This window comes from Syngnathus acus, chromosome 8 (assembly GCF_901709675.1).
Source record: "Syngnathus acus chromosome 8, fSynAcu1.2, whole genome shotgun sequence".
NCBI lineage: Eukaryota > Metazoa > Chordata > Actinopteri > Syngnathiformes > Syngnathidae > Syngnathus > Syngnathus acus.
In genome coordinates, this window is record NC_051093.1 from 4,639,939 (window position 1) to 4,666,420 (window position 26,482).

Sequence of the window (26,482 nt, forward strand, 5' to 3'; positions counted from 1 at the left end):
CTCATTGTGATGGACTGCAAACTGCAACAACAAAAATGATGGGCCATTAGGAATCCATCTTGTGCCTCTCACTGCGCCTGTGGAAAAACAATCAGGAAAAAAGGAGTCAATCATTTGTTGCAACAAAAAAAAAAATCAAACCAATAACAATTATTGCTAAGGCCATAAAGAAAAGCGCACAACAAATGAGTGACACCTCATGAGTTGCACCTTCGGTCTTTGGTTGTTTTTCCTCGGGCATGGTGCTTTTTGAATATCAAATTAGAGGCACAGCATGGTGCTATAGAAAGCTATTTTACCCCCACAAATTCATTTTATCATTACTACTTTCAAGTCATAATGACCATTCTTGAACAAATATGACAGAATGCGTAGGTGTTCCTAATAAAGTGGCCAGGCTGGTCGTGTACTACGCTCACGCGCACGCACACCCAAGTGGTGGCATCGCTAATCCCCAGTGGCTGGTCGTACACTTGCAGCGAGCGCGTCGATGCATGTGGAGCTCAGGCGGGGAGGATGCTGCGGACGAGCGACGCAAGCAACCAGTTGCTCTTCAGCTGCCAAAGTGGATTCGCAGACGCAACCTGTTGCCTCGGCGCGGGGGCAAGTGCAGCCGAATTGTAATTAGGAAGCCGAGTCGATCAGAAAGCACCATGTCGCCGATGGTGATGCTATTATAAGGACTACGAGGAGGAGCGGAGATTTTGGGGTGGTGGTTCCCCCTCCTCCGTACGGAGGTTTTTGCGCTGATCCGCGCGCGCGCCGCGTCTCTCGGTGCAGCTCCGAGGTAGAAGGATGGTCGAACTGGAGAAGGAGGTGCTCCCGTTGCCCCCGCGGTACCGGTTCCGAGACCTGTTGCTCGGGGACTGGCAGACCGACGACAGGTAAAGTCGTGCGGCCGACGGGGTTGCTTGTTTTTACGCACGCACGGCGCAGCGCACTTTTATTGCGCGAATAAAAACGGGTGCAAACGTGGGAGCGTCATCTGCGTGCAGTTGGCGTTTTCTGGGATTTGTTCGCAGCTAGTGTCTGTGGAGTGATGCTGCAACAGGTCCACTAGTTAGCGTATGCGCACATGCACAAGCTGTTCTATGAGAGGCCAAAAACGACATAAAAGCACTTCTTACTAACTTCATCTTTTTTCGGGGGCAAGTGCATGCGTGATACAACCCCCCCCAAAACAATCTCTTTCTCAAACCTTGTAGGGGTGGAATATGGCACAAAAGATCAAGATGTTGCGTGCACCTTTTTCTCGTCTCCCGCTGTCATAATAGCAGAGATTCATAGTGGACCATCTGCCACCTGGGCAGGCAATTTCAAGTGGCTGCTCCCAGTAACTGGCAATTAACCTTTGCTTACACTCCATTTGCAGGCCGACAGATTTGACGTGCTATATGGTGCTTAATATGGATATTTCATTAGGACGTTTAATGGGAAAACCTCAACCTGTATTTGACACGGAGTCTGAAGATCACTCGCGGGCTTGTCAGAGCTCGAGTGGCTGTTTTTAACTACAAAGTTGGCTTGCAATGACCCTGGCGTAGTTACGTAAATATTTATAAACGATTCCCAAATAACTGAGAGACTATAATGGCACATTTGAACCTTGAGCACCAGCTTGAGGCTCAGCCACGCATAAACGTCAGCTACTACCATCTGCTAGTGTCACCTCGCGCTGATAACGCGGCGAGTCAACGAGACGTTTATCACATCATGTTTTGCATAAGCCCTTATGGAAAAGCAAACTCAACCATGTGACCACAAGGAATTGATTAGTGAGATGTCAAATTGAGAGCAGGCCCGATTTGTACAAATGCTTAAGGAAGGACATCTAATCGACCCACCGACCTCACTACCTACCCTAGCTAGCTATACCTACTTACCTAGCTGTGATGTCGGAGTTTCTTGTTCTTGTACAATTTGAATGATTATTTTAGACTGCTTCTCTAACATCGTCGTCAATAAGAAGTTATGTGACTAAACATTTTATACATACCTGTGAGAAAAAAATTGAGACGTAGCTACGCAGGCCTCAAGGTAGTCTTGCAATCTTCTCTGTACAACAATTGAAGACAACCACTTGATTCATCCTCACCCATTGGTTCCACTGGATAATTCAGATTTTTTTTTTTTCTTTTAGCCCAGAGGAAATCATGCTGGCGCAGTTTCAAACACAAGCTTTTGAGATGATTTTAGTTGAGGTCAGCACTAGTCAGTCACTTTTTGTGCCTGAGAGCGCTTTTCTCTTGTTCACTTACCGCGAGTAATTTGTCTGCGAATTGGTGATGGAGGTCTCAAATTTCAGAGTGCAGCATGGCCTCCAGTCACCTGATTACACGAAGCTTTGGCACGGGGAGCACGGCAGTTACAGTCCAGCAATCTCACTTGAGACATTTCTCCGGGGAATGTAAACAAAAGGAGGGATGCTTTGGGATTGCTTTGGCCGAGAAGTGTGTATGTCTGCGGCTGTGTTGGTCTCACAGATGTTGCTGCAATACCCTGCAAACACAGAAAGATCAAGTCAATAAGGACAAGCTCTTAAGTATACAGCCTGTGTTTGCTTGATGATCGCAAGAGGGAGGATGGGGAGGATTGCTAGTAAAGTTCATAACTTAACTCGACAATTTTTCAGCAACCTGAGTGACGCTGCAAACATGGTGGACGTTTTGGTGGTTCCACAATGGCAAACGATTTTTTTTTTTTTTGGTCAATTGTCATCGTAATTTCAAAGTGTTTAGGGCATTTGTGACTAAAATTTCCTGGGCAAAGAGAACCCACCTGACTGTAGAGCTCCACAAGGCTTTGTCACCTGCATAATTTAACAAGCAAACTAAGAAGGCGTAAAGTTTAGTTTTAAAGTCCACTTAATTTATAACACTTAATTTATTCCCAAATTGTTTGAGGAAATAACAGTCCGCTGGCTATTATTTGTACTATGCAAATGAGATGAGTACACCTTTTATTCACGCTTCATTGCGAGCGTTTGTGATCATCTAAAAGCTGTCACAGACAAACGGGAAAACGGCGAGGGTAAGATGGCGATCTCCGTGGCGAGAGGATCATTAGCTGCAATAAAACGGCCGGATTAAAAAGCGGGGCCGAGTTGAGATTGATAGTGACAGAGGTCTTAATTACCGGCGCATCACACGGCGTTTTGCTGCCACGCTGCATTAATGGCGGAATAACCCTTTAACCAGAAAGCAAACAAAGTCGGCGCCTCAAAGCACCACGTGGGGCCACCGACCGCAACCCTGCCGCATGAACACATTGTCGCTTTTAAACCCCTTTAACCTCTTGACTCACGCCCCATCCCTCGAGATCTGATTCAAGAGTCTTGAATTGAAGTATCATTCAAAAGCGTTCCTGTAATCTGCTGAAATGCAACCCAAGGCCCTCGGCTGACATAATTTTGCCACACAAAAGACGCTGGTTTTCAAGATAGTATCAATAGAGTTGATTTACTTTGCTACTTTTACTACACAGTGAATATTTTATTTGAGGCTGTGAAGTTTTACTCTGAATCATTTTTTGTTGCCTGCGTGATTTATAACATTGACTTTGGGAAGATCAGTTGGGGGGGGGCAAACACAGTGGCTGTATTTATTGGCCAGTTGGTATGGGAGGGGAAAAAAATGTCATTTTGTATAGGGGATAAAGAGAGACGCCTTTTTGTTGTGTGAAAGGGAGTTTACTGCGAGGTTCCTGCCAAGTTGAACAATTGATTTTGCAAATAAATATTTTTTTGTTGTGTGTCCAGGTGTTTCTTTTGTTTATTTTAAAGCCACATCTCTCATCAAATGTACTATTTTTATATCCTCTGGCAGTGAGTCAGTGGGTGTCCTTTTTTGAGACGATGCCAGATGACTCGACACTTTGTTGCAGGACCATGGCAAGATTTTTTTAAATGGAAACCGGTGACTCGTATCAGTGTTATTCGTGTTTATTCGCATCCCTGGACTTGTTAGCTACAAACAGGCCGCCTGTTCGATGATGCCCTTTACTTGTTCCAGCAGTTCAATTCAAAAAGTGTTAGTGAAATAGAGGGAAATTATTTTATTCTTAACTAAAACTATTGGTTTGGCTTTTCTCAACCAGACTTTTTTTTTTTAGCATGCTCATAAAGATAAACAGTGGTGCACCAAACAAAACATTACAGATACATTGCTGCACAGCTGGAGCTCTCTGGAATTACCAACAAGCTTTTTGTCCTCAAAACAACGTCGCTTTGGTATCTCCTCACGCGTCATCTCAGTCTACTCCACCCCACCACGTCACTGATGGTTCATATTTATGGCTTTAAAGGTACAAGCGCGCCTTTCTGGGTATTTAGCGTATGAGATGTGGAGAATTGAGGGGTGTAGTTGTGAAATTGTAGGCTGGGGAAAAAACGGGTAACAGGAATGACGCGCACATGGTCGATGGTCGCCTGCGGCCTGGGGAGCGGAGATGCCTAATAAGACCAATATGCCAACATGACGTGCGTCCCTTCGGGTTAATTAAAAATAAAGTATAATTGATATTGGCAAAGGTGAAAAGCGTTCAATGTGCTAAGTCCTAATGAGACATCTTTTGAGGAACATGGCTGTTTCCTGGCTAGGTTTGCAAGGAAAAGCTCCTTCTAATAGTCGGTCTACAGCTACTGAATATTTTTTAGAATCAATTGTTCTACAGTTAAAAATAATTGGGACAATTGCTTCTGTAAACTTTTGTTTCCTCATTGTTAAATGCGGGAGAGTTAATTTTATCAACAGCAAAACTTAAAAGTTCGCAATTTAGTTATTTCGATTCTTGACTTAAAATTTTGAATTTACTGCATTTATTTATTTATTGTTTGATTCTTTTTAACACAGCATAGCAGCTTGTGTACAAATGTACTTATTAGATGTTTGCGCTGTTAGCATGTTTACAAAAGCCATTAAAAGTGCACCAGCGTTTGTGTCTAAATGAGTCGCAATGGAACCTTTTCCCTCAGAATACAATTTCAACACTTGCAAGGGTTTAATCGTAATGTCTTCCACCACCCTCCATTAACCAGGAAGTAGTCTGCTAGCAACTGTTTTTGCGAAAGGGCTTTGGGTTCCCTATTTGCCGTCGGCGTCACGATGGGACTACTCAGCCACCGTCGCAATACAACAAACGCTGAATTTTGGAAACAGTCCTCCCGCTTTTAAGACTTTTGTAGATTCAGACAGCACTGCAGGCGCAGGTACAACCGGCGTTAACGGTCGACCGCTGTAATTCCAGTCCCGGCTGGTGTCGGATGGTGCCGCAGGGCCTCCCCCGGCTCGCGAGGCGGATCACTAACACGCGTGGTCGCCGATCACGCCTGCCTCATTCCCAAACCGTGTTAGAGTCTCCTACTGCAGCGGCCATTCCTCTCACGTTTCATTCTTTTTTTTTTTACTGCACTGATTTAAGATAAGACAGACGGACGCTTCACGCAGTGTTGATATGATGGCAATTTCTGCTCTCATCTACGGAAAATGTAACGTGAGGAGACGGTGGGGGGACAGATTGGCGCTTGGGTTTTAATGGAGTTATTCATAGTGAGTGATATATTGTTTCATTCATTGTGCGATGATTCCTCTCTTCTGAGACAAAGTGTTTCTAACGAGCGGTGGGTTGCGAACGCTCTATTCAGCCAGGGGGGTGAGGCAAGGCTGACGTCAGGGAGCAAAAGGCCCGAGCGCGGATGATGTATGGAAGTACATGGAGATAAAGTTTATTTTTTGTTCCACAAGGCAGATTTAAAGGGCGAGAGGCGGGATCCACCCTGGATTGGTTTGCAGGGCCAAAATAGACAAACTACCATTCACACTCACATTCACACTTTTGTCTTGCCTGACTTGTTATCTTGTAGCATTGTGTTAGGACAGCAGGTGCGCTGTGAATTAACCTGCATTACAAACAAGAAACGTCCTTTGGGGTTTATTTATTACCCAGACAATATGGCATCTGCTGTTCTCTTGATGCATTTTGGAGATTGGAAGAGTTTGAAATGTTGGAAGAGTGGTTAGCAACTTGTTAGCAACTTAGCGTGTTGGAGTCACAGTCTAGACCAGCAAGTCTATTTGTAATGCGCAATTCATATTAAAGTGCTTTAAAAACGTCAAAGAATACATTAAGTCAATAAAAAGTTAACAGTAAAAGTTATTACAATAAAGGAACATTTTAAAGACAACGTGGAGTTAAAACAGGAGAATAAAATATTTAAGATGAAGCTAGTAAAAAAAAAAGATTATTAAATCAATACAAATGCTGCAATAAAATAAATCATGTGTTATGCGCTATTTTAAATGAACTGACAGTTTGAAAGTTTTCAGAAAGTTGCCTCCGCAGGTAATGAGCCTAATAAAATGCTGCTTTGCTTTGTTTTGGTTCAACTTTGGAGAGCACACAAAGGAGCTGTTCTGGATGCTAGCTAGGGACTTTGTAAATCTTGTGTGTATTTTTTCTAAGAGCAGTAAAATGTTTAAAATATGTCCTTTGAATAACATGAGTGGATACTTTTGTCTATGTTGTACTCTTGGGCTTTCCCTGTTTGGATATTACTAATAGCAAGTAATAAAATAATTTATCAGTACAAATACCATCCGAATCAAGCAGATTTTTTTTTTTTTAAATCCCCGGATGCAAGTACCGATGTCACCTGTGGAGCGTTTTAAGATTTCAGGCATTATTAAGCGATTATGAAAGTCTGCTTGTTTCACTGAAGTGTTCAAATCAATCTCCTGCTAGCGACATGCGGAATTAATAAGATTTTCCTCCCTCTTCACGGGGACCCGACGTCGAGCCCCACTCAAGGGTGAAAATGTTTCTTTGTATTGAGGCCTAATTTTCCTTTGTTATCCCACATCCTGCCGTATGTGGGTCAGCGGCAAGGTGTTGTGTCAATCATTTCAACAACGTCAGAACAAGAGTGCATCTTGACTCTTGTGCAATTATTGGAGCAATTTACTTGCCTCTTGTCCTTATTTTTGAGCCTCCATGATATTATTGTCTTTTTCTTTTTTTTAACGGTGTTCTCCTCTCTAGAGATGACAGAGTACAGGACGCAGCGTAATAAACTTCCCGCTACTTTATGGCTGTCAGCAGTTTTCCGTGGCGCGCTTCAAATGAATGCGCATATTTCTTGTAACAAATGAAAACGGCGTCACCAAGAGTGAATTAGCAGTCATGTGTTTCCTTTTGTGCCGTCTCCTTTTAGAGGTGAGCTTGTCATCAGTCTTTCTGCTTGTCCTTCTTCGATCTTGGAAATAAAGCATCGGTCGCTGTTCGCGCTTGCCAAAAAGAAAAGAAAAGGCGTCTCGCATCCAAATTTATTGATGCATTTAATTGATTTCTGTGTTTTGAAATACGTCCAGGGGTTTACGGCCTATCAATTTGAAAGTTAAAGAAGGAGGTTTCCATCCATTTTTGTTTAGTAGATTACACAAAAAAATCTGACGGTATTGATTGGTTAGATTTTTTTGTTGGCGTCCCTGCTTTATCGTATTTTTATTTATTTGAATTTTTGTTTTAGTATACTTACGAAATTATATATACTTAAACCACAGTTGCCAATATGCTGGATTTTTACCTACTGTGTAAAGCTATGGAACCTAACCCACTCGATATAAATTTTATTCCGTGAACAAATCAATCAGGATGCGAGTACTGACCTTGTCACACGTACGGCCGCCGTTCCCGGCTTGAGGTTGACATTGGCCACGGACTGCGAAACCTCTTTCGTCTTCCCGTCATGCGATTAGAAGGCCGGTGCTGTGTCATGATTGGCGTGCCAGCGTGGCTTGGAAGCAGCATGGAGAGCCTGAGAGTTTCAAAGTGTCCTCCTCGTCGAAGCCACAGTCTCCCACGGTGTGTCTGTATATTCACGACATAGTAGTTTCACTGGCACAGTTGACAACTCTTTCACGTGCGTAACCTTAGCCACAAGCTTGTTGTCAGTCAGCATCATATCAGATATGGCTCACTTGAAAGTAGAAAGACATAACAAATTGATTCAGGACTCAAATCAGAAATTGCTTTGGAGACCCACCGTGAGTAACTACAGCATTTTCCTATGCCGAAATGCCATGTCGAGCCACTGTTGTTGTTTCCCGGCTGCTGTTTTTACTTTGCGGAGACAGTCTCGGTCGCACGCTGAGATGGAATCCATTTGATAAACTTGGATGGACAGGATGAAGAGAGGGCATGGTTGGAAAAGGCCAATCTGAGACAAACATTGACAGAGGCCACACTGGCATATTTTGGACTCACTACCCAGAAAGAGCACTGATGCAAGACAAAACTTTTGAGACAAACATTAATGAACAATTAATTTTTTTGGAAGACTTCCTTCAGTGTGCAGTGGACTTTTTTTTTTTCTTTAACATTTACAGGGCGGACACAAGGCCATTGTAATGCTATGTTTTTCCACCTGAATCCCTCCAAGCCTTATCGGGCTTTCGTACTGCTCATGTTCATTTGAGGGAAAAAGACTGCAGCTTACAGAAAGACACATGATCCTCTTCCCATGGGACATTTACAAGCGCTCCGCTGACATCATTTGAATAAGCTTTAGGGATTTTTGGTGAATGGCGGGGCCTCCATGCATAGAACAGAGGTTGCGTCGTAAGACTCAAAGGGTATATAAATGGATTTGCATGTTTACCTCAGTTGGTGGTCTTTGGGAAGGGACTGGCAGCGCTGAACCAAACAATCTGCAGTCTGTATTTGCTGGTAGTTTGCAATATTGTTTACTATTATTATTTTTCTGATATGTTTTATTCATATTTTTGGTGCAGGTGAGTTTCTGAGGTACTTTCATTTCTATTGAACACCTTTTTAAAACCAGGTAGACAATGTTTCGGCCAGGAAACTGCTGATAACGGATCACTTTGTCATGACGTCGATATCGATCGTTTGATTGCTCTGCGCATCGATTAGTTCAGACTCGCTACCGCACGAATCCTTCTGAATACGTTAGAACATAGTCTGTATGCAATTATCCCCCGTGTTTTCTCCCATCTAATGTTGGGGCGAAGCATCAACAGGTTTGCACCCCATGGCTGAGCGCCCTTCACAAGTATGTTTGCTCACATCTGCGAGGGAAGCGGGAGGCGAGCCGTCCTTGCGTTACCGTGGCAACTAGAGGGAAGCTTGCACCTCCCTCGCCCTACAAGTGTGTGTATGTGTGTGTGTAAGGGTCACAGTGGAACCCCCGCGCTGGCCAATGACGTTACGACAGTTGAGGCCCGGTCTGGAGTCCGCCCCCCCACCTGAGTCATTCCACTCCCAAAGGGCGGATGAAAGGAGACTGAGTGGTCAAACAGGAAATACGGTCACCTCCAGTCCGACTGCTCCCATGCTGGACAATCCGGCAGGGCCTCTTTGTTGTTTTCCATCACGTCTCTGCATGAGTGCTGTAATAATCCTAATAATCCTAATAACCCACGCGCGTGCAGGCGGGTATTTGTGCGCACGTGTCGCTCTCGCCAGAAGGGTGCCGGCATAGAAAAGGGGCGGGAAACAAAAAAAGCAGCAATTATGGACTCCCATGTCGAGCAGTCATATCAGAGGGAAGTCATTTGTTGCTCTATATTCAATCAGCGCGACTAACGAGAGCGACAGAGGATGACCGGGCTCTAGCGGAGCGCCATTTCCTCCGAAAAGCCATTAAAAGTGTTTTTTCGAATACTTGATTTGCTTAAATAATTATCACCCCTTTTCATCTGCAATATGATTTTGTCGTTCGCAGTGGGGCTTGCAGTCTCTTGACTTTTTTTTTGGTCTCCCTTCTGTGCTTCAGGGTACAGGTGGAGTTCTACGTGAATGAGAACACGTTCAAGGAGCGCCTCAAGCTGTTCTTCATCAAAAACCAAAGATCCAGTGAGTTGCCAACACCCCCCACCATTACAGCTTTTGAACACTTGCCTCAATTTACCTTTTGGTTTTGCACGATTGACTTCAAGCAGTCTGAACAACAAATTTAAATATATGTATTATTTTTCACGTGGTCTAAAATATATTTCCTCACCATCATGATCTCAATCAAATCTAAAGGATCCCCGCAATCTTTCTATTGCAGGTTTGCGAGTGCGAATGTTTAACTTTGCGCTCAAAGTGCTGAGCTGCCTCCTCTACATTGTCAGAGTGTTGCTGGACAATCCCCAAGAGTGGAGGCCCGACTGGTGAGAAGAACACAACCCAGCGTCGTTGTGCACATTCAAGTGGATTCTAGACAGGAACTGACTTTTTTTTTTTGGTCCTCATCCCCGTAGCATGAGTGGCGCCAACTGTACCAAACAAAACACATCCTCTCGCCAATGGAGCGAATTTGACTGGTAAGCATGCGGCGCGTCTTTAAATCAGGAGTGATGACCTCCCTTGGCCTGGGCCCTTAACGGTCAGGAGCGTTATACAACGCGATCAATACGACTTCGCCTTAACTGATGCGATTCACAAGCTGATATTGAACATTCCAGATCCACGTTCATTTATCACAATCCGGCCGTATGGATTAGTTGTCAGTATAATATGTATCTAGTGCCCGTGCAGCCTAATCAACAGCGATCTAGTGGAGATAAAGCATGTAATATACAGCAGCGGGAGGGGGGTGTGGCAAAACAGGAAGTGGTGGATCACGGGCCCCTTGGAAAACCATGCCGTGGTTCCAGCCCTGGGACCGATTGATCTAATTGGTGGTCGGTGACGCTGGCTAAGCTCCGGCAACAAATGAGTCAGGAGGCTGACAGGGCGAGCTCGGGGAAGGGCTGCTGTCGCCTACTGCTTCAGGCGGCCGACTCGGAGGAGTCGAATCAAGCAGGCAAGCAGCCATGATAGGCCCCAGGGTGTCTTTGGAAAGGGAGGGGGGGGGGGGGACTTTTTTCTCACAATAAGGCTGTAAATTTCTAGTTGACTGTGTGAATATCACTTTTCGCCTACAATATGAGAACATGGGCTGTTGATGGTGCTGCTACAAGTTTCTTGTCCATTTTAGCAGCCACTCATGACCATGCTCTTGTTGGGGGGGGGGGGGGGGGGGGGGGGGGAAGGTGAAAGCTTAGGGAAATTTGTTTTTATTTAAATTAGCTATCATTTGCGTTTGTTGACAGTATCAAGTCTATTTGCATAAACTGTAAAAAAATAATAATGCAGTCTAATTGGTAGAACGTTCACAAAAATGTTTGTAATTTTATTTTCTTGGGTGAGTCACTGACAGGTTTTGTGCGGGCACAGCGACACTCCTGTTGTTGGAAAATAGCCCAATTATGAGCATAATAGACACGCACACGCACGCGCAGGCACTTCCATTAAGTAAGAAACAGCTTGGACAGCAGCATAAATGACCTGTGTAGAGTTTACCACTTTAACAAGGACGGTAATGCAACATTTGGAGCACGGCTGCTAATTGCTGCCTGTTATATCCATTACGACATATTTTATTCATTAGCATGGTATTGTCGATAATGTGACGGCGCCCCAAGCGCAGTATTTCATGTCGTCTGGATTTGACAATGAATTCCAATTTTTTTGGTTCAATTTCCTACAAAATTGCCGCGTCTGTATCGGTTGTACCTTTGCTCCTTCTCCTGTCATGTCCTTCCACTGTGCAGGAAGCTGATCATCTGGGTGGAAAGACCTCTACCCCTGTGGGCCCTGCAGGTCAGATAGAATAGATCATGTATGTTGTAAACATGCCCCCACAAGGACCCCATATACATTTTGCATGTGAGCTTTTATCCTCATTTCGCTTGCATACATCTAATGAGATGCGAATAATGGCGCGCTAATGGACAGAAGACATAAAAGTGGACACAATGACGGCACATGGCTGCTCACATCGGCTACTTTCTCTCAGTAGCTCAATCATCAGCACGCCCACTGATGCCACCCACGCGCTCCTCTTACATCTCCGCCATGCCTAATTTCTCTCCCTCTTCTCAGACAGTCTCGACCGTCTGATCTCTCGCTCTCTCTTTAATGCCAGTCTTTCCTCTCTCTCTCTCCCGTTGCAGGTGCTTGTGGCTTTTATCAGCTTTTCAGAAACGATGCTGCTGGTGTATCTTAGCTACAAGGTGAGTTGCTGAGAGAAGACTTTTTAGGAAAAAAATGGTGTCACCAAAAATGTTAAAGCTGCCCAATACGAAGTTAGAAACCAACACGTGTGTACCCCACCTTAATATTGATGCATGAGACGAACTTTAGGGTGAGCCCCCGTGTTGCTACCGCAGGGCGTCCATCCATCCAGATGTGCCCGTGCCTTTCATGTACTTGGCACTATAAGCCCATGAAGGGCCCCATGTGCGCTTTAAAGCCAACCGGGTCCTGTGGACACATGATGTGCGGACGTCCACCTACGCTCTTTGGAGACGGGGGTCACATTTAAAAAAGAAAAAAAAAGTTAACCGCAGACAGATCAGACCGAAGAAATGTTTTTCTCCTTAAATGGCACTCGTGCGACTTGTATAACCCGTCATTTTATTTCATGTCCCCTTTCGCTAAATGGGCCTGTTACGTGGTAATCCCGCCCGCGGGGGTCGCCATGACAATGGAGTTCCCTGACCTCTTGTGTGTGCTTTGCGTTTCCAGGGCAACGTCTGGGAGCAAGTACTACGTGTCCCCTTCATTCTGGAGATGATCAGCGCCGTCCCCTTCATGATCACTGTGAGTGGAAAAACATGCACCAGTGAGCACCGAAAGCACTCTCAAACAGCCCCCCCCATTCTGGAAAACACATTTATTACCTGCTGCTACAGTATACGGCACTTATGGCTTACACAGTCGGCTTTCGCTTCCCCGCGAGAGATGATTGCGTATGCATTCTGTTGGAGAAGCACAAGTGATGTGCTCTCTGCCTCTCTTTTTCCCCCCCACATAGGTGATTCTGCCCTCCTTCAGAAATCTCTTCATTCCTGTTTTCCTAAATTGCTGGCTGGCAAAACATGCTTTGGAGAACATGATAGTGAGTCGAGCACATCCAGTCATCATCAAACTACAGAACTGTGAGACAGATATGCTAACCATTAGTCCCGTGCTGCTGGTAATTGCATTTTTTTTTCCTTAAGGGGAAAAAGAGGACGTTGATTTGTGCTAAGTGGATGACCTGGCGATGAATTGGGTTAAAGCCACTATTTAAGGAAACATTCTTTCTCACACGCCCGATCTGTTTAAAACCTGAGCGGAGCACCTTGAGGCCACGTTTCCTTTTCCACGCCTCATCTTGCGTCTCACTCTCTCTGCAGAACGATCTCCACAGGGCCATCCAGCGGACACACTCGGCCATGTTCAACCAAGTGGTGATACTCATCAGTACGTTGGTGTGTCTCATGTTCACATGGTGGGTACCCCGTACGGACTGCAAAATGAAATGGACAGGAAGTGATTTCACAGCAGAGATGGAGGGGGTGACAGGTGGGGTGAAAGGAAAGAGAGCAAAAGAAATGGTGTGCTGAAACGTGCAGCAACAGACATGGAGGGAGAATGAAAACGGGGAATAAAACAAAGCAGAGATAATTGGTGACTGCGAGTATGAGATAGTGACGTGACATAACAACGGGTGATTGTTGCAAAGCAACAAAGGCTGAGCGCATCTTGAAAGATCAACTACAGAGCCGATAAGGAATCTCAAAGCGGACCCTTACCTTTTTCTTAATCTTGGCAACAGGCTCTGATCTCACACACTTAAGACTTTAAAAATATGCACAGTTTCGCACAGTAGCTCTGGAGTGCATCCAACCGCCTACCAAGCAAACGCACTGTTAAAAAATTCAAACACTTCATTAGCTACACCTGCAAAAGCCAAAAAATCGGCATATTAAATTCTCATTTGACCGCATTTAAAGGTGGTGTCAACGAAAATAATGCTGAGTTTGTATTGACACTAGCATTCAACAACATCATGTGTTTGTCTTACCTGTTCACCAAAACAGCATCTGCGGCATTCAGCATCTGGAGCGGGCCGGCAACAACCTGACCTTGTTCGATTCACTCTACTTCTGCGTGGTCACCTTCTCCACGGTGGGCTTCGGGGACGTCACCCCTCAGATCTGGCCCTCGCAGCTGCTAGTGGTCATCATGATCTTTGTGGCGCTTATTGTGCTTCCCATACAGGTGCGAGAGAAAGAAAAAGCTTATGAAGAAATGTTATTGTAATGTAATGTAATGTTATTCCAGGTGGTCGACTTGAAATTGCATAATAGCCATTTTAAAATGACGCCCTCAATAGAAAGACTGAATTGCACACTTAGCCTAGTAAACCCGCTTCAACGAAGGTTACATTGAGACGAGCTCAAGCAGACGTGCGGCGGTGACTCACTTCATCCATCCTACGTTGATTTGCAAGGCTATTTTTATTCCGACAACTCACTCACTCACTTCCTCGAATCCAATGCACAGACACCTGCACGGAACACGCATTTTTCTTTGGAACACCTTGACGAATATGTGAGTTCCAGCCTATCCAAACAACTCGCAATCATAGTGCATCTCCCAGCAGGTCAAAAATGGAGGTGAAGAGGGCGAGCTACGTTAGCATCACAAACATGGCCGCCTTGTCATGTCCATTTTTTTTTTCTATTCAGCCTCCCTCTGCTCTTCCATAAATACCACATGACATTTAGATTTGGGCCCCCCAGCCCGTGTGTATGCGTGCAGTGTGTCCTGCCATGACCTACACAGGGAAGCCTCAAACCACATAATCAGGTTTTAGCTTTTTTTTTTTTTTTTTTTTTACTGCCTACATTGTCCTTCACAACTCAAACACGCACTCTCTCTTCCTCAAACCTTCACCAGGCATTGTTGTGCTACGGCAAATACCGAAAGTTAGATTGACGCGACCGTCACGTCTTTTTTCATTTTTGTTTTCTCCTGTAAACAAATGACAAAAGTGTCATCGCATGAAGCTGTCTGTTGCCAAGGATTCACGTAGCTTTTCGTACGGCGCCGACAATGTCTCAGCGCAAAATCAATGCCGTTTATCTGCACCACTAGCGACAGTAAAACAGCCTCCGAGCAAATTGTGGCATGCATGGATCTGTTGACACGTGTGCAACATGTACAACTGTGATACACAACACGGGCACGGCATGAGAACCTCATGACTCAAACCCAATTTTAGAGATAATCCTGTCTTTAAAGAAAATGTTGGTGGATGACTTGAGTTAGGCATAAAAGTGTCTTTTTAATGAGGATGTGTCATGGAAGTCTGTTGCCATATTTCGTAGAAAAATGACATTAACTACTAACTACATGATTACTTTATTTGAATAAATGAATGTGAAGTTGCGACTGATATTGCCATCGGAATATATCTCGAAATTTATTCCCGAATCAGTCAGACACGCCAGAGAGCACATGACCTGTTTTTCCATGTTCTACTTTAACCTGATGTCCATCTGGCCAATGTGTCTGATGTCCTCCCGCTAACAGTTTGAGCAGCTGGCCTTCCTGTGGATGGAGCGGCAAAAGTCGGGCGGAAACTACAGCCGCTACCGAGCGCAGACGGAGAAGCACGTGGTGCTGTGTGTCAGCTGCCTCAAGATAGACCTTCTCATGGATTTCCTCAACGAGTTCTTTGCTCACCCTCGACTGCAGGTGGACTGCCAATAGCTTCACGCGGCGCAATTTATTCGTAATCCTCTCCCGGCTGAGGTTAACACAAAGGCAGTTGGTGGAAAACGGGTGCGCCTGTTAACTTGTTGACATCAAAGATGGTTGTCACAGCTTTTGGTCAGGCGAATTAGCCGGAACTAAATATAACAAAATATTAGCGAGGACAAATATTTCAGAAAATAGACGGACAGTTTGTTCAATTAGGTTGAGATTTTCTGGGGTGCTGACAAAGATCAACATGTGTGTGTGTGTTCAGGATTACTACGTCGTGATCCTGTGCCCGGCAGAAATGGATGTCCAGGTTCGAAGAGTACTTCATGTTCCACTGTGGGCCCAGAGAGTCATCTACCTGCAGGGCTCTGCTCTCAAAGACCAAGACCTGATGAGGGCCAAGTGAGTCACTGCAACAATACAGGAAAAAAAAAAAAAAAAAAAGGCAAATGTTCATTTTGTCACTTTTTAACATTCTCCATTGCCACATGAAATAAGTGCGGCAGGCGGTCCGATGAAAGATGCTTATTGTTAACAACGCACCTGCTTCATTCACCTCAGGGTGGTTTTTGTTTCCTGTTCGTCTTCAAAGATCTGCTGTTTGTTTTCTGCTTTTGTCAAGTCCCAGAGTAAACTAACAAAAGCCTCGCTTGGTGTCTTCCCCTCGATTCTCTCCTCCTCGCTCTCACTAACCGCCCGCAGGATGGATGACGCCGAGGCCTGCTTCATCCTCAGTAACCGTTTTGAAGTGGACCGTATCGCTGCTGTACGTTAGTTACACTTGGCTCTTCTAACCCCCGTTATTGCTTTTTCAAAATGCCCATCGAGAGGTCTCGGTATTGGCCAAAAGTTGTCACAATCTCAATTTCACTGCCGCCTGTCTCAAATTTGACCAGGATCATCAAACCATCCTGCGGGCCTGGGCGGTGAAAGACTTTGCTCCCAACTGTCCGCTGTACGTGCAGATCCTCAAGCCAGAGAACAAGTTCCATGTCAAGTTTGCAGGTGGGTACAAAAGAGGAGGTGGGATAGTGACCACATACTGACCTCACAGCTAATCTAAGTTTGTTTTTATGGCTATTCTACGCAGAGTCCATTTTGTGACCAATTATGTTTCCTTACAATAGAATTTGAATGAAAAAGAAAGAAAATCCCAAATCCTGCAGCAGAGGGATTTAAGAAAACGTTTGTTGGACTCAATGGTTGATCCATCCAGTGCTTGTTTACAGATTCATGACACGTCGCAGCCTTATGATGCCCAGCCCCGGCCAGTCAACACAATTAAGAATTACACCGCAGTGGCGGCAGCGAGTACGTGCTGTGTGCTGATTGGCTCATTACAATCATAGAGGAAAAAAAAGTTGGAATTGGGAACATTTTGTCTTTTGTAATGTCTTTTCTGTTGATCAGCACACAATGGAAGGTTTGGTAATTGCTGTGGAAATGCCAGAAACGTATTTCTACCTTCTACTCAAGCTTGTTTTGTGGGTTTTAGATTGAGAATAATTATTACTGACTGGTTTGACAAACAGGACATCATAATGAATAAGCCAGATTTTGTTTTTCTCCCCGCCCAAGATGATTGAACACACTTGGGTGATAAGTGGACCAATGACCGTTTTAAGGTCAAATAAAAACTCTGAATGAACGCAGGGGGACTCTTGCTGCTAATCGAAGGGATTAAATCAAATCCCCTTTACCTTGAGACCTTCTCCCTCTCGAGGTGAGGTCAAATCAAGGTGACTGACACCGCCCGATCTGTTTGAGAATGTCAACCTCGAACCTGACATTTACAGTTCAGAGAGGAAATACCTGAGTAACCCTTTACTGGATTTCAATACAATTTAATGACTTCAGTTCAGATATTTGAAAAGCGCATCGTGATGGGCTGTTGCGTGTCATGTGACATTCTCAATCACACACAAATGCACTGACCGTGTTCCCGCTGTCCTCTTTGTCCGCAGATCATGTGGTGTGTGAGGAAGAGTTCAAGTATGCCATGCTGGCTTTGAACTGCGTGTGCCCCGGTACTTCGACACTCATTACTCTGTTGATCCACTCCTCCAGAGGACAGTGAGTTCTCTTCTTCTGATTCTTTTTTTCCAACAGCCAGCCATTCTCGTAAAATAACACCTGGTGAAATAGGAGGACACTCGATCAAAAAGAATGTTGACATTTTATTGAAACTGTCAATGTTTATTTCCCTTTGAGAGTTTGTTGCAAAGTATCAAAATATTAGAAACAGCTCTCGGTAGGCTACACAGAGCTGCAAAGTCCAATAATGCAATTATTGTGCTGAATCTCAGGAGATTGCGCAAGTGCACCTGTGTTGAAATGATCGGCTCCATTCACTCATTTTAGATTAAATTTTTCTTGGTGTTTTTTTTTTTTTTTTTTTTTTTTTAGAACGGCACCCCAGGAGGCCTTTAAGCAACGTGGAGGAGCCTTTCAAGCACTGAACAGGTAAGACTGCTCCTACATTACATTTACCTCTCTGAAAGAATCTTTCTCCTCAGATGACGCAAAACGGCGATCCCTAATTTTGTGTACGCATGCATTTGAGGATTTTTGGCATCGCTGCACGTCCAGACTGTAATGAATTGAGTTCATCAATTTTCCGCCAACTGCAGTCGCTTAAAGACTTGGTTGAGAAGGCTTTTTTTTTTTTTTTGTCACAGGCCACCCACATTCACACTGCCCCCACAGCCTTGCTTCCTGTTATCACCTCAGTGGCCTTAACATCTAAAGCCCCTGAGAACACGGCTGTCCACTTAGCGTGTTCTACACGTACGTGGGCTCTGTTGTTCCGACAGGCTGCCGATCTTTCCCCGTGTACAGATTGAAGTATTGATCACAGTGTTCTGACAGAGACGTTAATTCTCCAGGCTTGAGTGGAAAATCCTTCCGACCACAGTCGCCGCGCTGGAAGCTTTGCGTTTAACTCTTAAAAAGGTCAATCTCAGACGGCGCGGCCAATCGATCCTCTTCTTTGTTTCGCAGGGAAGGCGGGGCCTGCGCTGCCGACCAGTGGCATCGAACCTACCGCCGCTGCTCGGCCAATGAGGTGCATCACATTCGGTTGGAAGAGAGTAAATTCTTCGGGGAATACCAGGGCAAGAGTTTCACATTTGCCTCCTTTCATGCTCACAAAAAGTAAGTGACAATCAAAGTCCCCCCGAATGGATGAAGTTGAGAGCCGAACTGTCTCCGTGGCAACAGGTACGGAGTGTGTCTGATCGGAGTACGCAGGCTGGACACCAGCAACATCCTGCTGAACCCCGGACCCTGTCATATCATGGGAGCCTCTGACATTTGCTTCTACATCAACATCTCCAAAGAGGAGAACTCGGCATTTGTCCGTGGCCAGAGGGAGCCGTCGTGGGGCAGCGTGGGGAGCAATGCCAGGGGGGTTCACCAGAGCATTTACCACGGACTCACCCGCCTGCCGGTGCACAGCATTATCGCCAGCATGGGTAAGTGAGCCAGGCTTGGTTTACATTTACTCACTTGGCTTCTGTCGATGGGTTCCGTTGACACGCAGAGGAATTATTCGCTTCACCACACCTTGATTCATTGCTGTGTCTTTCTGTCGTTTTCAGGCACGGTAGCCATCGACCTTCAGGATTCCAGCGACAGCAGCCCGGAAGGTCCAGACCCAGGCAGCGCGGGTCCCGGCAGCGGGAGAGGAAGCCGAAGCAGCTCCAGGACGGAGATGAGCGGGGCCAACACGTTGGCCTTACCCGCCCTGAGTGACTCCGCTGAAGAGAGGCGGCACAGCATTGCGCCCGTCTTGGAGTTGGTGGACGGCGTGAGCAGCCCTGCTTTTGACCTGCTGGGAGACCAGTCGGAGGACGAGGGAGGGGAGGAGAGCAAGGACGACAGCGACAAAGACGAGAGCGCCCACTGGTGGGGTCGACACTGCGAGTGAGTATTTGAAATGGGCAGTTTGGGCCGGTTACGGTTGTTCAAGGTTGACTGTGTCTGTGCGGGCCAGGTGGGTGAAGGGCTACCCGCTCAACTCGCCGTACATCGGTAGTTCTCCTGCTCTTTGCCACCTTCTACAAGAAAAGATGCCTTTTTGCTGCCTACGCATGGACAAGGTAAGCACTTGAAACAGATGACCGTCCCTTCGACATTGACTGACAGCATGCTCGTTCTCCAACAGGCTTGTCACCATATCCCATTCGAAGATGCCCGCTCCTACGGCTTCAAAAACAAATTGATCATCGTGTCAGCAGAGAGCGCGGGGAACGGCCTTTACAATTTCATCGTACCTCTTCGGGCCTACTATCGACCCAGAAAGGAGCTGAATCCCATCGTACTGCTTCTGGAGAGCATGTGAGATGGTCTTCTTGGTTTGGGCTTTTTGGTGTGGCTGGATTTTAAGCGAAGAGGATTTGTAATGCTCCTCAGAAAGGCTGCTATGAGCATAACGGCCATACTATAAATCGTAGTTGCGCAGGGTGGTAAAACGTGGTCTTCTCCGGTAGGGGAGAAGAATAAGCGAGCTATTTTTGGCCACAGTAAACATGATTTGTGAAAGGCTTTCAGGTCACAATGCTACATTTGTGGCTAGTAGCGTACAAAAATAGCTGGGCTAAAAGGCTATAAAACCATGAGCCGCTCCAGAGTAGCACTGTGCCAGATTCATTTAAATTGGCAAGCGGGAGTGTTTGCATCGCTTAAGGAACACTGACACGTTTTTGTTTTGATTGGTCTAGACCCGAGGCTGACTTCCTGGAGGCGATCTGTTGGTTCCCAATGGTTTTCTACACAGTGGGCTCTATGGACAAGTAAGGCACATCAAAAGTCTCATCAGATTTTAGAATTTAGGATCAGTTTAGGTCAAATTATTTAGACAAATGGTGCCACACTTTGCCTAGCAGATTTTCCATCTCACCTGTATTATTATTTACTCTCCCAAAAGTTTAGACAGCCTATTGCGGTGTGGAGTGACGTTTGCAGACACCATGGTGGTGGTTGACAAGGAGAGCTCCATGATCGCCGAGGAAGACTACATGGCTGACGCAAAGACCATCGTCAACGTCCAAACCCTCTTCAGGTCTGATTTGTCCACCCGGTACCTCTTCAATGTCCGAAAAAAATTCCGACTGTTGCCATCTCTGTCTGTATGGATCCAGACTGTTCCCAGCGCTGAGTATTATCACTGAGCTCACACACCCGGCCAACATGCGCTTCATGCAATTCAAAGTCAAAGACCACTATTCTCAAGCGCTGTCCAAGCTGGAAAAGGTAAATGTGACCGACATGTAAGGATTATAATATTTCTGCACATACGCGCCAAATGTGCATCGTTATCATGCAGATGCAAATCAAGAAAATTGCTACGCTGTTTCTTTCGTCTCGTCAAGATTAAGCAGAAAAAGTGTTTGCTTGCGTTTGTGTGTGTGGGCGCACGTTACCTGCAGAAGGAAAGGGAGAGAGGATCCAACCTGGTATTTATGTTCCGCCTGCCCTTTGCAGCAGGCAAAGTCTTCAGCGTTAGCATGCTAGACACACTCCTCTACCAGGTAAAAAGAAAATATTCAATGTCTCACTAACTCATTGTCAAAAAAAGACTTCAATCCAACTTTTTAACGCTACCTCACTTTGGACAGTCCTTCGTCAAGGATTACATGATCTCCATCACCAGGTTGCTGCTGGGCCTCGACTCCATGCCCGGTTCAGGGTTCCTCTGCGCTGTAAGAGAGCAACGCCGGCCGGTCACAAATGGATCAGACAAAGACCGCAATGTTCTGTCTCGTAGATGAAAATCACAGAGGATGACTTGTGGATACGGACGTACGGCAGGCTCTACCAGAAGCTGTGCTCCTCCACAGGGGACATTCCTATTGGCATCTACAGAACAGAAGCTCACAAGCTTCCGGTTTCAGAGGTCAGCTGCTATTCTGACGCAATCCGTCATATCACGCAAAAAGCACGGACCATCCTTGAACTGAGTGTGTCATGAAATATCAGTCGCAGGTATCCATCACAGTGGAAGACTACGAGGACACCAGAGAACCCAGGGAGCCCCTGCTGTCCCGAAGTGGCGCTCATCGCAACTCTACCTCCTCAGAGCCCTTCTCGACCTCGTCCCACTCCTCGGACCACCCGCTGCTCCGCAGGAAGAGCATGCAGTGGGCGCGGCGCCTGAGCAGGAAGGGGGGCCGGAGCTCAGGCGGGGCCAAGGGCGGCGCTGGCAGCGCGGCCGAAAGGATCAGCCAGCAGAGATTGACACTCTTCCGGCGATCGGAGAGGCAGGAACTCAATGCCCTCGTGAGGACCAGGATGAAGCATTTGGGTCTTTCTCCCACTGGCTTCAGTAAGTCCGCAGCACTTTAAGTAGCGCTGCTTGTAAATACTCCATTTGTTACTTCGCCTTTATTTAGTGTGCGAGTGGATTTCCCCACTACCAGTGTCCACTTCATTCCCCACTTCACCTGCTTCTTTGTTCCTATTTCAGATGGCATGACGGACCAAGGCAACAGACTGTCGTACATCCTTATCAACCCCTCTCCAGACACCAGACTGGAGCTCCACGATGTTGTGTGAGTACACTAATGACGGTGGTGATCCTGCATTAGGTGGGGAAGTCCCCCAATAGCTAGTGTAGTCCAACGGCCAAATGCGAGAAAGGGCTTCGGGACCTTCACAAAGACAAGCTTGTCAAATCATGGACTGGTCATTATGCAATCAGGGCCAGAAATGAAAAAATATTACATTTTTTAGAAATAAGCTGCAGCTAACAAAAGATTTACTTAGCTATTCAATTTTACACTTGATGGGTGAGCGTATGCTGGAGAGACAGCATTTTGGATGCTAAAATAAAGGCTGGGTTTTTTTTTTTTGGTGTTGTTTAAAATAACTTTTCAAGTTTTCAAGGGCAACAGTGGCCTCTACTGTTTTCCGTGTTAATTACACTTCTTCCCTCCCTACTGATATTCAAAATGAGTGAATTGCATGTAGTGTACTGTAGTATTATCCGGGCAAGATCCTTACCTGTCTGTTTCCCATCCATAGGTACCTCATCAGACCAGACCCCCTCTCACTGGTACCCAATCAAGGGAGCGGCAGGAAGTGCAGCGCCGGACTGGCAGAGAGCCACAAGTTCGACCCCCAAGACAGCACCCACCTGTGAGACATGAATGAACAAAAATAACAAAACAAAAAAAAAAATGATACACTGAAGAACTCACTCTTGAGAGAAGCGAGAGCGATGCACCCAGATGGGCGTCAAATCTCTAGCTTAGCCACGGCGGATGTTCGTGCAGCTCGTCTTAGAACGCCGCGGACGTTTCAGTCTTGCACCTTCCAAATTTTCAAAGACTTCGGGACACAGAAGTGCATTTAATGTGAAAGGAAAAACTATGTATTTATTTCTACGTATGTGCATGTTTTTGTACTGCAGCATATGCCACTACATGGACAAAAGTATTGGGACAGCATATCCGTGGATGGATTAATCACGCATACCTTCATGGGCTCATAGAAAATGAACAGTTATGGGGATGGAATGTGTGCCCCAATACTTACTTACGTCCATGTAGTGTAGACCTTTTCATAATGTTTGTAAACAAAATTCACAAGGGTTCTGGTAGCAGAAAGTGACTTGACTACCACTGACCGGATTTGAAAACAATGATAAAATCTTGTTCTGTTTGACATCATGGTGAAAAGGTCGATATTTGCAAGCATGTGTGCGTGTAGGAGAGTGAAAACTGCCGATTTAACCCAGAATCAGCTGCCAACTGAAAGTGAAGGGACTTTTTTTTTGTGTGTGTGTTTTCGTCACATTAAGTGGTGTTGGGTTTTATTAGCGGTGTACTCACATTGAGTTTTCCTTCTCTTTTTTGTATCCCCCCTCCCATTGTGAAATCATAAAAGTGAGCCCCGCAAATGCTCACATTTGGTTTTGCACTGTTTCGATACAATATGTTCACAAAGGGTCTGCTGGCTCTTTACACGTCCGAACCTCTGAATGTGCCATTTCCCCACTCAATGAATGGTGCAGCTATGTGGTTGCTGTAGCTTTGGTGCCATTCTAAAACGAACATGTACATATTAAAGTTGGTCAACTTGTCTTTCTTTAGTTTGCTTCTGTGCATTCCATTTCTGTCAAGTTGTCTTGGAGAGTTTTAGTCAGTTTATAATCACATATAGCCTAAATAGAAAGAATTGACAGATGACTTTAAAACTTTGACAGATGAAACTGAATTCTCTTTTTTTTTTCTTAAAGTTCTGCAAAGAGGAGGGTGGTGGAGGTACATTTTTAAGTATTAATTTAAAAATGTAGTTTCAACTTAGAATGCAGTAAAGGTCTGGTGCGGAAAAACTGGAAGTAAAATATTTATGGCCAGACGTAAACTACAGTGAGCATATGAGTAAGATGTTGGTCAACCAATGACGTCGGCCATTAATGAGCCAATGGTGATGTCGTACACTCACGAAGAAAGGCGGGACTCAACAAAACCACTTAATATTATCACATTTAAGTGAACATTCACAAGAAAATGTCATTATTTTATAAATAATCCCTAAAACGTGAAATTCACTTACCCCTTTTGTGAGGTTGAGCGTTTATTAGCAACTGTTGTTAAGCTAGCAGACGAACATTTTACGCTAGCTTGGCACATCAGTTGGCACCTGTTTTAAACGTCACGTGGTTTATCAAGCTGTGCAACATTAAAATTCGTTAAATTTCATTACTTGAACACACACTTCAACTGAGTGGGGTGGAAGAAATACATTTTACCAGTTTTATCAAGCTTTTGGGCACATCAGGAGCCGCTCATTCTTCTTCGTGATTTCCATATTCCGTATCATGCGCGGCGTTCTGCTGTGTCCAAACAAGCTAGCGCCATCTATTGTTGATTTCTTTTTAATGTAAATGAATGAAATGAATGACTTCAGCATTTTATTTATTTGGAATTAACAAATAACCAACATTGCTGATGCAAAGGGTCATACTCTTTAGACAGAGGAATTACTTATATAAATTACAAAACTACATACAAGAACTGTTGTACAATAGTTTAATTGAATATTATTTGCTGGACTCAAGTGCAAGGGAACCCCCTGGTTGGCCAGCCACAACAGCTAACTCATTTCGTGCCATTAAAAATACAGTCGCGACTAAAATTGTCCATACTTTGAGTTGAAGTTAAATTGTAGTTATTTTCTTCAGTGAAAGTAGTCTAATATATTTTTAAACAACATCTTAAGTGAACACAGTCTCTTGTGCAGCATTCTTAAGGCGCCTGGATGGATGAAGAACAAGCCACTCCACGCTGTTTGCTTGATCTTGATCTCAAAGTTAGTGACATTTTAGTTCCGAACAATTATTTAAAATAATTGAAATTTTAGTTCAGAATATCCATCCATCCATTTTTTTATACCGCTTGACCCCACGGGGGTCGCGGGCGTGCTGGAGCCTATCCCAGCAGTCATCGGGCAGTCGGCAGGGCAACTGATTGTTGTTCAGAACAATTATTTAAAATAATTATTTTAAATGATTTATTTTGAGGCGGCTCGGTGGCGCACTGGGTAGCACGTCCGCCTCACAGTTAGGAGGGTGCGGGTTCGATTCCACCTCCGGCCCTCCCTGTGTGGAGTTTGCATGTTCTCCCCGGGCCCGCGTGGGTTTTCTCCGGGCACTCCGGTTTCCTCCCACATCCCAAAAACGTGCTTGGTAGGCCGATTGAAGACTCCAAATTGTCCCTAGGTGTGAGTGCGAGTGCAAATGGTTGTTTGTCTCTGTGTGCCCTGCGATTGGCTGGCAACCGGTTCAGGGTGTCCCCCGCCTGCTGCCCGATGACGGCTGGGATGGGCTCCAGCACTCCCGCGACCCCCGTGGGGACTAAGCGGTTCAGAAAATGGATGGATGGATGGATTTATTTTGATAGGTTTATGCGCACGTGATTATAGGCGCGGCTAGAAGCGGACGTGATGATGATGCAACTTCTTGCAATTAACCCCGTATGACGTATGGAGAGGATTAGGGCCAGTGAAGAAAAAAAAAAAACAGGGGTGACATCGTGATGTGCATTCCAGTTCTTTTAGGTGAACTGAATCCTTAGAATCAGTTCACCCAAAAGATTCGTTCAAACAAATCGTTCAATGAATCCCCCCAATCCTACCCCCCCACTCACACACACACTGATACGTTTTTGTTTTTACATCCAGTGGAAACAACCCATACACATCAAACAATACAACCACACAACTCCGCCAAATTATTATATATATAATAATAATTGGCTCGGGTAATTAACACATTTCTTTCTATAATACAACACTTACACCAGTGCCGGCTCTACGCAGGGGCAAGAGGGGGCAACGCCCCCTCAAACAGATGTCCTGCCCCCTCGAATCAAACTTTTAGAAGTGAAAAATCCGCTGATAGAAACACACGTTAATCAGCCCCCTCTCTTCTCTCAGTGTCCTCACACAGCCTGCTGTCAGGACTCCGCGCCCCTCCGTAAACATCCAATCACTGTGAGTATGCAAATGAGGCAAGACGCAGCCAGAGAGTGTCAAGTTACAGTCAGCGCGGTAGGAGTTGGAAGAAGCAGTAAAAACTCCACCAAACTCGTCGTAATGACCCGTGATATAACTAATGATTAACGACAACTCAAATAATAGTTAATATAACATTCATATTATATGTCCCCCCCCTGAGAGATTTCCACCTTATTGTGGTCAGGGGGTTTGCGTGCCTCAGTGACCCTAAGAGCAATACCAGCAGAAGCTTTAATCTTCAGGTGGGACACCGAAGCTGGACAGGTCTTAGTGTAGAGGCCTGACAGAGTGCAATCCACTTCTCCAGGTTGAGATCTGGACACACAGCTAACAACTGCCGTGAAGAAAACACTAACAGTGTTAAAAATGTGTAAAA

The 26,482-nt window shown here is 45.3% G+C and overlaps 1 protein-coding gene and 4 long non-coding RNA genes across 7 annotated transcripts; 1 reads left to right on the forward strand and 4 right to left on the reverse strand.

The window, feature by feature from the left end:
* On the reverse strand, window positions 1-7,788 carry LOC119125940. 2 transcript variants are annotated; one of them, XR_005098548.1, is made up of 4 exons: window positions 7,662-7,788; window positions 2,259-2,499; window positions 1,997-2,107; window positions 1-77 (listed from the first exon to the last, which is right to left on the reverse strand). It is a non-coding gene; the product is annotated as an uncharacterized LOC119125940 (long non-coding RNA). The 2 variants fall into 2 exon arrangements; XR_005098547.1 differs by having other exon boundaries at window positions 1,997-2,499.
* Window positions 75-22,752, forward strand: LOC119125824 (potassium channel subfamily T member 2). Of its 2 annotated transcripts, none has more exons than XM_037256711.1 (30): window positions 75-884; window positions 9,791-9,870; window positions 10,070-10,172; window positions 10,263-10,325; window positions 11,598-11,646; window positions 12,000-12,059; window positions 12,574-12,648; window positions 12,863-12,946; window positions 13,227-13,321; window positions 13,914-14,094; window positions 15,412-15,576; window positions 15,851-15,987; window positions 16,288-16,351; window positions 16,482-16,590; window positions 17,550-17,658; window positions 17,992-18,048; window positions 18,586-18,738; window positions 18,805-19,058; window positions 19,185-19,509; window positions 19,580-19,685; window positions 19,751-19,923; window positions 20,307-20,378; window positions 20,513-20,647; window positions 20,727-20,838; window positions 21,015-21,116; window positions 21,204-21,287; window positions 21,353-21,481; window positions 21,565-21,910; window positions 22,052-22,136; window positions 22,609-22,752. In XM_037256711.1, exons 1-30 carry the CDS (start codon window positions 796-798, stop codon window positions 22,724-22,726), a joined length of 3,714 nt encoding a protein of 1,237 aa, XP_037112606.1. In that variant the 5' UTR covers window positions 75-795; the 3' UTR covers window positions 22,727-22,752. The 2 variants fall into 2 exon arrangements, with proteins under 2 accessions (XP_037112606.1, XP_037112607.1); XM_037256712.1 differs by having other exon boundaries at window positions 21,018-21,116.
* Window positions 7,930-14,521, reverse strand: LOC119125933. Its single transcript, XR_005098539.1, has 10 exons — window positions 14,416-14,521; window positions 13,898-14,082; window positions 13,626-13,739; window positions 13,172-13,339; window positions 12,729-12,806; window positions 12,548-12,646; window positions 11,560-11,640; window positions 8,654-8,688; window positions 8,039-8,166; window positions 7,930-7,972 (listed from the first exon to the last, which is right to left on the reverse strand). It is a non-coding gene; the product is annotated as an uncharacterized LOC119125933 (long non-coding RNA).
* Window positions 15,892-20,621, reverse strand: LOC119125939. The gene is made up of 5 exons (XR_005098546.1): window positions 20,486-20,621; window positions 19,860-20,368; window positions 19,093-19,791; window positions 17,521-17,718; window positions 15,892-15,995 (listed from the first exon to the last, which is right to left on the reverse strand). It is a non-coding gene; the product is annotated as an uncharacterized LOC119125939 (long non-coding RNA).
* LOC119125937 lies at window positions 21,009-24,380 on the reverse strand. Its single transcript, XR_005098544.1, has 5 exons — window positions 24,145-24,380; window positions 22,785-22,914; window positions 22,588-22,720; window positions 21,190-21,285; window positions 21,009-21,109 (listed from the first exon to the last, which is right to left on the reverse strand). It is a non-coding gene; the product is annotated as an uncharacterized LOC119125937 (long non-coding RNA).
* Window positions 24,381-26,482: the final 2,102 nt, after the last annotated feature.

Bases quoted from the DNA above. Each gene is read 5' to 3' on its own strand.
- LOC119125824 (XM_037256711.1), top strand. From the start codon at position 796: ATGGTCGAACTGGAGAAGGAGGTGCTCCCGTTGCCCCCGCGGTACCGG. The intron at 9,871-10,069 runs GTGAGTTGCCAA...TTTCTATTGCAG, and splicing joins CATCAAAAACCAAAGATCCA to GTTTGCGAGTGCGAATGTTT. The intron at 16,352-16,481 runs GTACGTTAGTTA...AAATTTGACCAG, and splicing joins AAGTGGACCGTATCGCTGCT to GATCATCAAACCATCCTGCG.